The 13,207-nt window shown below is 38.7% G+C and overlaps 1 protein-coding gene across 1 annotated transcript; it reads left to right on the top strand.

The window, feature by feature from the left end:
* The first annotated feature begins 5,106 nt into the window (after window positions 1-5,106).
* Window positions 5,107-11,388, top strand: LOC111264119 (uncharacterized). Its single transcript, XM_022839727.2, has 2 exons — window positions 5,107-7,223; window positions 10,397-11,388. Exons 1-2 carry the CDS (start codon window positions 5,464-5,466, stop codon window positions 10,575-10,577), a joined length of 1,941 nt encoding a protein of 646 aa, XP_022695462.1. The 5' UTR covers window positions 5,107-5,463; the 3' UTR covers window positions 10,578-11,388.
* Window positions 11,389-13,207: the final 1,819 nt, after the last annotated feature.

A 13,207-nucleotide genomic window follows, 5' to 3' on the forward strand; every position in this document is an offset into this window, starting at 1 on the left:
TTTATACAATAACTCTACCTTGGAACTAGTACGTGTACCCTAAAAGCTAGCATCAATACATACCGAATGGGGGAATCCCGCAAGGAATCACTAAGAAGCAACCGCTAATGTTATAGTAACATATCTTTAAAAAAACGTACCACAACCCATAATTCACCAGTCTTTGCTACAGATTTCTAAATTGCTATTCCATACAGTTGCGAATGTTGGAATGACTTGCGATCAACGGCCAAAAGCAGGCTGAAAGACACGTATGGAAATTACTGCTAATTTATATCGATCCCTCGGAATTTCGAGCCAATTCTCTTGAACTACTGACCTTAGAGGTGATTCCACGTTGGAGACATATGATACACTCAAATCTCTGCGACTGGATGAATATATGGGGCCTACTAAATAGCTAACCCTGGTATGCGATTTGGTTTGTCTACCTGAAAAACTAGAGTTACTCACGTTGGGATATAACCTATACTTATCCAGCAATATAGGTGTATTTCGTTATTATTAAATTATGCTCGTTGATTTTATTGTATATTTTTTACTATATCTATATTTCACTCCCTCTAGTATCCCTTATTTTACTATATCTATCTACCATATTGCTTTATATATATATTTATATAATATATATATATTTATACCATATAAATCCTGAAATTTATAATAACTAAACCAAATCAATCACAATTAAGAACATAAAAATAAGAAAAATCACATAGATCAATATTTTCAAACATACAAAGATGCATAAACGGCCAATAAGCTCGAATTAAGCATCTTGTATGTAATAAGTTCTTGTTGTATCTACTATATTAAACTTTCAGTGCCAGTGAGAGAGAAATATCAAAAAGATCTCTCAATGTTGGTTAAAGATCTACAATACACATCAGCTATTTTGAGAACACGAAATTCCTTGTAAAAATTAAAAATGCTTATTGCAGATACGGTAATTTGCGTCTGTAGGTCTTAAAGGCCTTGTCTAGGACGGATAACTGCACATTAATCGTAGATATGAAGCTTTTTATACAGGTAGACCTCATGACATAGATTGTGTGCGGACAGTTTGGAGATTTGCGTCAACACGGAAGGTAGCTATAAGTATAATCTCTTGCAAATTTCTATATTATTAAGATTAAGACGTCACACTTATTTTCAGCAAGTGTGACGTCTTAATCTTAAAAGAGACAAACATGGATTTGCATTAAATATAGAAATTATTTCTGTGGTCATCAGTGATTTCGACGATGTAATGATTTGCAAAGTTATTTTTGACGCAGACACAATCACAATGATCCAGTGTGTAGGCTCAATTAGTAGCACCTAATGTCAACCGAAAGAAACTGAGACTGTGTAAACGAATCAACAATGGCGATAAGGTAATCACAAAAGTATTTGAGGTGTGAGAAAGTTATTCGTAGTCCAGACAAACAGTACCATATTTGACAAATTTCGTCGCGGTCCTTATCTGACAAATACAGTACATTTTCTTAGAGTAATTGGTTTTTAACGACTTCGATGAAACAAAAAAAAAAATTCCATTATTAAAAAAAGTCGCACAACAGTACAGACAGTAAAATTATAGGTTAAGGAAATGGAACATCGTTGGTTCTTCGTAAACTCTTGTATATAGGCGTCGATTTATGCGTAGAGCATATAACTACATCCAGAACATTGAACGGTTCCAGATTGTACCGTCTTAATCTATCTAATCGCGAAGGCCTTTGCGGTAGAGCAGTATTATATAATAAGATGGCGAAGCTGTCTTCGATTTTACAAATTTAGAGTATCCGAACGCGTTTGGGTTGGGCCAATATCAACATGATGGTGGTGATAAAATGACTACCACCCTGTGGGTTCCCTCTATTACACACGTTTGTATTTCGACCTGTTTCTGTTTCGGGTTACTCCACCTGTTCTGCGCTAGCCGGTCTTCACAAGCAGAAGCTGCTCCTCGGACATCATTTCTGCACTACTTAGGAACGATTTAGTTCAGTTGGTTCTAGCGAATAAACAACCTATAACTAACTATTCACCTTCATCCTAATATATTCGTTTGTCCTGTAATAGTCTTTCAAGGACAGTCGTCTGGAAAGATTGCAACTACTTCCCATTATATAAGCCGCAGATTGCGTTAGCTAAGCATACTGATTTCATTTTCAATAGTGCCCGCTATTTGTGGACAAACAAAAAAGACTTTTGCCAGCCACTAGAAGCCTTTTGTGTATAATCGCGGTCATACTATATCGCGTATGCTTTTACGTACAGATACATACCACGTGTGTATATATGTCTATCATATATGTACATACACTATACTGCATGTATGAGCACATGAATAAACATCATATGAATGAACCCGAGAGGTCTCACGAGGCCGAGAGTAAATGCTCGAGTTGCACGTAGCGCCAAAAAGCAAACAACTACATATATCTAGGAGCCAGCGAAATTCGAAAATATTCGAATCCCAATAATTTGAAATTATTCCTATTCCAAATAAGAAAGCATTAATTAAGATGAGTGCACGAACCGCAACGGCATGCCAATACTGATCCAAGATGTGATACATATAAGCATATTGATAGGTTACTAAAGAAACCAGGTGGCACTTAGAGAAGCGCTGGCAACATAAATATTTCATATCATATGCTGAGGAATTTCAGGTTCCGTTCGACCTATACCCGTTACCACGGGCCATGCCCATACGACCATTTGTTACCTAGAGGTCACGCTGTAGGCATTTGTCGATGAACATTACGTTGATGCGTGTTTGCCAAACTTCAGTCTAATGCTTTGATGCTAGAAAAGCAGTTTTGTTTTAGGCGTATTACGCACACGATGAATTACGCTTTAAACATGAAAATTCGTACTGCTTGTGGCTGGAACCACACATGCAGCTTATGGCACAGTTCTGTCATAGTTACAATGGTCTAACGAAATATTGATTCTGCTATAGTGTTCGGCGTATGCTCTATATCCAGCATAAAGCTGAATTCGATAATGACATAGCCTGATTAGCTACGCGTACATAATTACCCCTTATTTACATTAATTTATTGTTCTATTCTTATACACATTATGCAGCCATAAAAACCTATTGATTAATTGTTTCACTACGATGTCCTTTCAGCCTGAGTTACAGAAACATGCCTATGTGATTCCTGTGCAGTTACCTGCAAAAAGGGGATAAGTATACGCCTCAATAATTACAACTGTCTATTTTCTGTTACACCGGAACGCTGTGGTGGATCTGACGAAGATATTATTCGTTTACTTCTGTTTCGTATAAATTGTGAACATGCCACAGTAAGTAGACGAAAAATATGGTAATTTCGTTTTATTTTACTGTTATATATATTATTAATTTTATATATTATTTTTTTATACATTGTATATATTATATATAAAAAAATATAATTAATTTTATTTATTATAGGATAAAAAGGACCACTTCATAAATATCTAAATAGCCTGCGTTCACAGAATCGGTATATGCCAACAACCTTAAGGAAAATTGCTAAATCTATTTCACATATTTTTACCACATTCTTATAGATCTTTCCTGTAGCAATATTCAGCAAAATGCATTTCTGAAAAACCATCATAGAGAAATACAATTTTTAATGGCATAAAACTTCAAGAACCTTTGCTAGATTCCTTCGGCACGAATTACTGTGAATGTTTTTAGGGAGAAACAACCTGTTCGATCAAAGCAGCTCAAAGATGTATCTCAGAAGGTCGAGGTATCAGCAACTGACAAATTTCTATTTAAAAATTGCTAGCGAATTTCGAACAGTCATTTTACTTTTTTATAACTAGAAAAAAGTGCATGTGAGGCGAGACTGTATGAAATTTGCTGAACAGGTCTGATAGGCAGCTGGAATTGGATTCCTCAGGACTGAGAGCAAACCCGAGTTATCCACATTGCGGTTATACTTAATTGGGCTCTCAAAATGATTTTACTTCTGGATAGTAATCACTGTAGTGCTCGATACGGTCTTGTCCCGTTAGCAACATGAAGGTGACGCTCGCAGCTCTGTGGTTCTAAGTAAAGCATTGGACGACTGATTATTAGCACTGGCGCCATTCCGTGAAGTGGCACAGTAGAAGCGTGGTGCTCCCCTAACCCAAAAATCCATGGGTAAAAGCCATACTGTGCTAAAACGTTTTTCTGCTTGACAATTTTATAATGTGTAATGTAAATATTAGAACTTCCAATGAATCGATTTAATCAAGTAATGATGCTCGCTTTGTATCGTCGAACATTCTCTGATACAATGCGTGACATCTCTCATTAAGCAAGGACGTTAAGCGATTTATGTAGATATTATAACAGTATAGTGATATGTACTATCTTTTTACTGTCTTAAATGCGCTGAGATGGGAGAAAATTTTATTTTGAAAAATTCAGATTACTCCACAGCTGTGAGCTAGAAAAGTGGCAGTTGGATACAACAACCCACATATGTATTAAGTATAAGTAAAATTACACTTAAATGTAATCGAATTATGTAGATGCATTAACGGTATTTGCGTATGGATGAAACTTGCCTCTTGATTGGTTGGACTAGATCGAGATAAGAGCCAAACAAAGTAGTTTCAAAAAAACCTGTGCCGGTGAATTTCTCATACCTAATATCCGTAATACAATAAATGATTTAAAATTAGCTCCATAAGTATCTAATTTTCTGTGTAGCCTAAGATATAAAAGAAATCTACGTTCAATTATGTATTACTTCGAACTGTTTGTACCTTTTGTATGTATATTATATCAGATGAGGCAATCTGTATAATTACATAAAAATAAATCGCTTCAATTTTGTAACTATCTTTTAACTGAAAAAAACGTTTATTGACTGTCTAAACAGGCGCCAACTTTCAAAATCCAGTACCTACTAACGTGTCTTAAACGACATGTAAATAACATGTTGTATTATTTGAATCTACTTTCTTCCCGAATAATTATTTGTATATCTGTTGGATATATTGTGCCATTTGCAGGTACCATGACCTTCTCGACTACATATTGTTGTGACCGACTCGATCAAGTGGGTGCCTAATGGCGACGCGTTAAAGGCAGCCCAGTGAGAGCGGCGTCAATAACATGGCGCCCTCCACAGTCGTGTTTTCATTCGATAATTCAAATTTGTTCAGTTGGAGGGAAGTGGCACCGTTATGTTTTAGTTAGTTTTTTTTAGGCTGTATGCATTTAATTATACTCATAATTGGTTTTCTTTACCACTCAGTTACGTTGTGTTCATCACATTGTCTATGAAAGTTTTTCACCATTGGAATAAGTTAACTTATTTGTGTTAGCTTTTCTATGTGTGTGTTTATGCAAGTCCCTGAAATATACTTCACTCCGCACCGCAACAAACAGCAATGTCTTATTAGCAGTCATTTTTTGTTTTTCGTCACTCGCGCTGACGTTCACTTTGTAACTCAGACAACACTAAGCACTACTCAATGGATAAACTAGATAGCGCACTTCGGCAAGATCTATTGAAACACGGTTATGAGGTACGTTCGTCCAGCTGTGCTTCCGTCATTAAAACATTGCTTCAAGATTTAAATAATTTCAAAGAGCAAGCCGCAGATAGAGATCATCTTCTGCGACAAAATGTCGAATATTCGCAGAATGCTATGCATTACAAACTACAGCTGGCCGAAAAGGAAGTCGAGCTGACGAGCATCAAACGAGCAGCCGCTGAGGAAAAGCAGGTTTACGATGAGCGTATAGAGTTCTTTGAGAAACAAATCCAGGGACTTCCCCGAAGCAGTGTCCTGCAACGTGTATGGGATACGGATATATCTAAAGAACATTTGAATTTGTTGCACTACGCTGATCGGCAGCTGCACGAGTTACAAGAAACGAATAGAAAACTTATCGGTGATCTCGACAGGCAATTTCTCCAGACCGGTGTTTTTCTGACGAAAATAAAAACTCGCGATATAGAGATTCAACGGCTGACTGAGCTAATTAAGAGCGGTAAAGTAAGATATGCGGCAGGCGGATCCGACGATGTAAACAATGCCCCCAGTAGCGGCCTTCAGCTGAGGCTTCTAGAAGAAAAAAATACTGAACTTCAGCGCACTATCGAACAACTTCGAGCTATTCAGAAATCTGCCGGTGTTAAGTCAAGCACTGCGTCAATAGTGCCCGAACTCGACCTTCGAAAGCAGCTCGAACTTGCTGAAGCGGCCCGAAAAGAGCTAGCTGTAAATGTGGACCGTTTGAACTCAAAATGCACCTCATTGCAGGGAGTCATCGCTCAATATAAACACGAAATTAACATGATTCGTATGGAAAGGAATGACTATCTCCATCAACTGCAAGAGCTCCAAAAGGAGTCGGTGGCAGCATCCAGTTTGATTGGCAATCCACAACAACCTCACTACCATTCACACGATACCTCGACCCGACCGTTTACATTAGGTCAGAAACGAAATGGATTTCTAGACGAGAACGGTAATGACGAGAATTGCAGGACAAAGGAGATGCCGCACGATAAAGCAGGCCATCAGAAAGACACTGCGGGTCATCGAAGAGAAGGGCACGGCAGTAGAGGTGTGCTGTGTGACGATAACGGCGAAGAGCTCTCTAACGAAATGCTTCTGGAAAAAGTCAGCCAGTACGAAACTAAGTTTAGTAGGCTTTCAGAAAATTTACGCATGTTCCGTGACGCGATTACAAAAAAAGATGTAGAAATAATTAACCTACGCGGTCAAGTCGCACTCATCTCGAGAGCTCAGGAGGACAACGTAAAGCTTCGGAAAGAACTCGCACATCTAGACGGCAAATCTCGCGAATTGAAGGCTGAAATCTACAAACTCCGTCAGCAAATTCGCAGCTATACGACCCAAGCAGCAAAAGCAGCCGAATTGGCAGCGTCGGGTGAACAACACAAGGGAGCGACAGACGCAACTGCTGCATCAACTGTGGCTCGGGGCTCAGGAAGGACCGAAGAGATCCCGTCAGTTCAAGCGCCCCCCCTGGTGTCTGTTGTTAATAAGGCTACAACAACAACGGCATCGACTGGGAAACTTATCGCGGATACACACGTACCTTTTTCAACCGGGTCATCAGGCTATACTCCTGCGATTGGTCAGCGAGAGCATGCGGTTGGTTTCCAGGACGCTACAGCTAGCGGAAGTGGGAGCGAAAACGCGTCGATGAAAGATCAGATCGCGTTACTCACGCACATCGCCGAGGAATCCAAGGCCAGGCAAGTCCCAGCACTGACCCGAACATGGCTATCAACAGCTGATGAATTATTCATAGTGTACATTTTCAATATGTATGCCAATGAAGGCTAGCTAATATATATATATATATATATATAGATATATATCGAACTCACTGCAGTGAGTTCTAAGTAGGCTAACTAGAGCGAATTAGGTATTGGTATCAGACATGGGAAAGTTTGCTGTGTTAAGCCTCAATGGCACGGACTAAATAACAAAGGGATCCATCAATATAGCGGATATTAATAGTTTTATAGATGAAAACATCTGAAGCTAACTAGAGAAGTAATTTCAAATATTTTGTTTTTAAACAAAATCAATATTTTGCGACTTGTATGTAAGGCCAGTTATGGAGGATGACAAGTAGCTATACAAGTGGAGTAGTGTTTTGGGTGGGGTTATTCTCGGAGATGCATTTTAGTTTGTTCAGCGAGCTTGGACGTCCAGGTGCACTCGATTTGTCTTAGTCCAATCTAGTATTATTCCTATACAGATCTGTTTCGTATCTATCGGCTTAGCTAGAATTGCTAAACAATAACGCCTATTAAACTGTACGAATGCCACTTCATTTGAAACCAACCCATAGTTCATCCTTAAAGTGCATAATGTACCATTTACTTTTCAGTTCGAGTAACTCCAAGAGAATTCTTTGTGTCTCTAAAGCTATTTACTCTATGTGAACAAATTCATGAAATGGCTTCCTTTAAAAGAATTGCAACAACTTACTGTGGCTCACGTTCACAGTGTGAGCTTTGTAGTTTAGCATAATGGGATTGACCAAGTACAAATACAGTGAAAAGATAATATGCACTCGTAAACGTTGTCAATGGCAAAATTTGTTGGCGAAGCTATGGTCGATTCTCGCGAGGGGTGCGCCAGCAAACTTCAACTACCTCAGTTTTAATGGTCAATCATCTCCCACCTCTGCCGATAGGTTCGTGCTGTTTAAAAATTATCAGCAGGAGGTAATCGGTATATTGGCTAACCGTTATATTTTTGCCATTGTCACGGATGCATAGTGCATCATATGGCTTATGTAAAAGAGGGCTGTTTATATTTATTAAGTGTATCATATTTGCCTTGTACCAGGTGTTGTTTATGTCATAGAAACTGTATAGGGTAGGGAATGCGATTGCTTGTACGGGTTAGCTATTAAATCACTTCGTTCCACACTACTATTGCACGGTGTGTCCATCGGGAGATAGCTTCGACCAGGACTAATATCGCCGACGGAACGAAACGCAAGTTGTAATGGACACGCAGCCTACACCTGTACTTGTAGCCGGCTTGTGTACAAGCGAAGGCACATCCCTTTCAAGTAAAGCATTGCGTTTTACAAGTCAATCTTCCCCTAGCAGGCTTGATATACCAACTGTGATACGCTTGTGGAGCTTTAGGTATTAGGTAGTACTATATTGGGTGCTCTCTCGAGGGGCATACTTTTGATAGAGTTACGGCGTGTTGTGCATTGCATGCAAGCTAAATCGGCAAAAGGTATCATTGATATGTCCGTCTTTTAGGTACGTGTAACCGATGTAAAGAATTGGTGTGAGTGGCTGCTTTGATGGAGATCGTAGGGGTATCGTAGCTCGAAAACAACTTACGATAGTATTCATATGGCTTAACTTCTAACATTTCACAGAAATTAGGTATATAAACACCGCGTATTGATCGCAAGGGATCTGTGTATGGTGTGGTAAAGCTGTTCGCCAATAATAAGACATTGAAAACATGCGTTATTCGAGTGTATGGTAGCGTGCATTCATAAATGTTTCTTTAAGTGTGCCCAAAATGATAATGTAAATAGTCCCCTATTTATTGAGCGGACGATTTTATCACGGCAATAGACATTGTAGTTTGCGGTTGCCTATTCCATTTGATGAAACGGATTACGTTCATCTATTTAGTGAAGGATTACCAACGTATTGGCTAGCATTTTTAGAACTACCAATAATTCATGCATTTAAGAGGCTATAAATTTGCGTTTATTAATCTCTGATGAAATGATTTCATGAGAATTTTAAAATTCTATTATCGTTTATTTTATACTATTCCAGATCCACGACTGAAAAGACTGACATTTGCTCGGCTAATTCTAGTTAGTGTTGTAGACTGATGTCTTTATGTCAATTATACGCACTGATATTGCTATGGATAGGCGAGAAAGAGTAACACGCTTTGGCGGTTTTCTCCCGAATAACAACTACTTCTTTTGAGGATATATATGTACCGGCATTTTTGGTGAAGACTTGTAGCGTTTTCTATTTAAGCATCGTATTAGAATTGATTTCCTCGACATGAAGTCAACAATAATACGACACGTCGGAATCGACTGTTGCGAATGAGCGTCCTTTTAAATCAAGCGGTAAGGACTAAAAGCTCAAAGTGTTACCAAATGTCGTGTGCGAGTGGCAACCGCTTGATAAGGACGTGCTGACATGCGCTAATAATTAAGTTATACGCGGTTTAACTTGCTTCATACAAAAAGCCGCATGAATAAATGTCTATAGAAGCGCCATTTCGTTTTTTTATTCGACAAAGTAAAAGCTGAGCGTTTTGTTAGATTCCATGGTAAACAATTATTACTGGTTGGTTAACAATAGGATTTTGTTTCCAACGCTTTGTTCATGCCAAATATACTGTATAGACACAATGTAAAGGGCCTACTATACTTCTAAAATCATCGACAAATATGACAGATTGTGAGCCACACATGATTCAATAAGAATAATTACAATCGCTGAAACAGATGAGATTTTGTTTATTTCATACACATTTTCGATTCTAAAGCGGTTTGTTTAATCAGTCTTTCTTAAAGCGTGCATTTTTTGATCTTGTTAATAAACTGACGCATGCGATAACGACAACATTAACAACAAAAACGCATCAGAGAGTTGATTTGAGCTCGATTGGTCATGAATAGTTTGTTTTGAAGGGTTCAGGTGGCACCTTTTGCAAGAAGCATCAGGTGATGGATCGATAAACCTTTGATAAATGTTTTACCATACATCCCACAACACAGCTTTTAGAATTCCAAACATATACGCCAGAAACTAAACTTTCTTACATTCTTGGAGTTTTCAAGGGTGTAAGTTCCCCATATACGAGGTTCTTATTTAATTGTCAGGTTTCTTCCTTTAATGTTTGATTGTAGAGCCAACCTGGAAGCGTTAAAAAGGAAGCAGGCCGAAAGCAAACTACAACTATTTGAGCGAATGCAACAACAACAGCAGGAACAACAACACCAAGAGGAACAGGCTCCGAAGAGATTTAAAGGAACAATTCGCATCGGACAGATAAACGGCGAAATTGAACTTAGCCCCAATGGACTGTAACCTGTATACTACGCACGTATTACAGGACGTGGGAATAACCCTGAAATCGAAGTGACACGTTAAAAGTGTGAGAGCTCAACTCCTCTCCTGTTACCCTAATATAGCCAATGCGTTTTCTATTACACATTCTACTGGTTATATGCATTTTAATAGCAACAGGAACATATGAAATACACTAGGAATTAAATATCGCGGTTCTCTGCGGAGTTAAAGCAGAGAATTCTTGCCTTCGGAGAACAACTGCAGCTAAGTGGTGAGTTTACTATCAGTTGAACCCACTGTGGTGCCATTTATTGCAAAGTCTTTATGGCACTTCGCTCTAGCGGATATCGTTAATGACTGACATTCATTCCAGACGCCGCCTAATGTGCAGGTAATCGTTTCTAAGTTGCTTCATCACGGTATTTCTCAGAATTATCCAGCTGGTGAAGATGATTGATACAGTTTATTCGTATTTGGTAAAAATAATTTTGAGGTTAACAGAAACATTCGTGCTCTGTCTACTCAATTATCTATATGCACAGACATTCTGAAAAATACCATAGATGGGCTCTGATAAGATGCTGAAATACGGATTTCATAATCGGTATCGTCAAATGCGTATTTCGTTCCAGTTTGCATCATTGCCGTGTCAGTATAATGCATTTTATTTGTTAGTCCGGTTTTAGGTTACGGATAGCTGCTGGTTGATCGCAATCCGACGATAAGTTGGCTAAACTTACTTATGATCTCATTAATTAACTCATTAATCTGATAATAAATACGTGACATACGTGGATAAAAACGTTGTCATTTATACGTCCTGCCTCTATTGGGAGTGTACTTTTCTATTTTGTAAAATTACGTGCATCGCGTAAGGCGTTTCAGGGTAGTGTCTAATGTGACAGCATAATAGTTTAAGTTATGATTGTATTATCTACGGGACTATCAAAATTCAGTGTTCCCTTTTACAAAAGGTCATCATAGAGATTCTGCGTACGTATTTGTTAGGCTAATTGTATGAAATATAGTCATTTTTTTCGTTCTCGTCGCAGTTGGATTTTTCTCCCCACACATTGCGTTATCAGGTCGTTTTTCTTTTCGGACACGGTCTATGGCTGAGTGCTAAGTAGTACGTTTCGTTTTTATACCGTTGCACTTGAGTAAAGCGTACTATGATGAAGTCTTCGTTAGCTACGATACGGGCGATGGTGAACACAACTGTATCCGAAGCATTTGTGAGTTTGTATGCAGACATATGGGTGTTCATGTGGCTGTTTCGTAACAAAAGCTTTACGCCCCACTACCATCACTCGGGAAGATGTGTCTCAATGCAGTTTGCCTAATCAAAAACCAACTCTAGCAACTCAACGTTTTTTGAATGAATGCTTTCTACAGGGATCAGTTAATGAAGTTCCTACTGGGACTCATACACAACGTAAGCTTTTCTCTTCTAAGAGCTGGGACTTCGCTAATGTACAGTAACACAGTAAGTACCAATTGGGAGAATATTTCAAGTGGTTAGTTGTAATGATACTCACAGTAATCAAGCGTAATCGTGTGTTGAGGTGAAACACAGATTAACAGCTCTGATGACAATATATTCCGAGAAGGGCTTGTTGTACCGTAATTCTAACAATTGTGTCCTTCAAATTGTATTAATTTTTAGTGTTGGATTAACGCTGTAATACATCCGACTCAGAGTAGCAATGGTAAAAGTTTGCCCAGTACTGAGATTGGCGGAGTCATGTAAGTTGACGTATATCTACTCACTATAATACCAGTGTTTTATAATTGCTGTTCATCCTACTTAGGTGTATTTTTTGGCGGGGTCGTGGCCCGTGCCAGTTGGTCGCAGGAATAGCGTCATGTGTTTGAATCAATTTTTACTAGTTGTAATAGTATAAAGCGCTCTAAAGCTAAGACATTCGAATAGCAATCTTACGTAAGCTGTTCGCTTTGCGTCTGAGCCCTGTCAAGCGAAGGTCGGTCGCCGCAGTCAACCGTTTGCAATAGCACATAATTTTCCAAGAGAACCCTCTATAGTTGAAATTAACGATGGACCGGATTTTTTCCACTTTACTTGGTAACCTTTAACGTAATGCTTTACGTAAATTTATGGGCTGTTTTCCTGCTTCCTGGATCATCGTTTGTTGAAGTAAAGCCCCTACGGGGTGTCATGTCAACGAAAGCACGCTCTCTACTAAACCTAGTCAAAAGGTCGCACCGCGTTAATGATGTACCAGCTGCAAGACGCTTTTTTCTAATCCTTAAATCTGATAGGAGTATACAATAGATTAATTTGGCTTTCTTTTCTAATATGCTTTTACGATAGCACTGACAAGTTTGATTCGGACTTATATTCTTAGCCTGGTACTGTGCGACCAAAAAAAGGCCGAACTAGCGAAACGCGTGAACGTGGAACAACATTTTTGCTATCACTATGGCAGTAGTGCTATATAATGTTACGATCATGACTTATTGGACTAACCAATAAATAAAACATTTCATCCTCAGTGGTATGAACATTGCAGTCTTTAGAAATAAACAAATCTCTTACGATTTGTTGTTTAAAATCTACAGTTTAAAATGTACAGTTTCCCAGGTTACGTACAGTAATTTCAAAACTGATGCGCTCATGTGGATTATTC

The sequence above is a fragment of the Varroa jacobsoni genome, unplaced genomic scaffold (assembly GCF_002532875.2).
Source record: "Varroa jacobsoni isolate VJ856 unplaced genomic scaffold, vjacob_1.0 scaffold_821, whole genome shotgun sequence".
In the NCBI taxonomy this organism is placed as follows: domain Eukaryota; kingdom Metazoa; phylum Arthropoda; class Arachnida; order Mesostigmata; family Varroidae; genus Varroa; species Varroa jacobsoni.

What these genes read in the sequence shown, in the direction of transcription:
- LOC111264119 (XM_022839727.2), top strand. Translation starts at nt 5,464, where the DNA reads ATGGATAAACTAGATAGCGCACTTCGGCAAGATCTATTGAAACACGGT. An exon ending in GCCGAGGAATCCAAGGCCAG is followed by an intron (nt 7,224 to 10,396) that starts GCAAGTCCCAGC and finishes GTTTGATTGTAG; the next exon opens with AGCCAACCTGGAAGCGTTAA.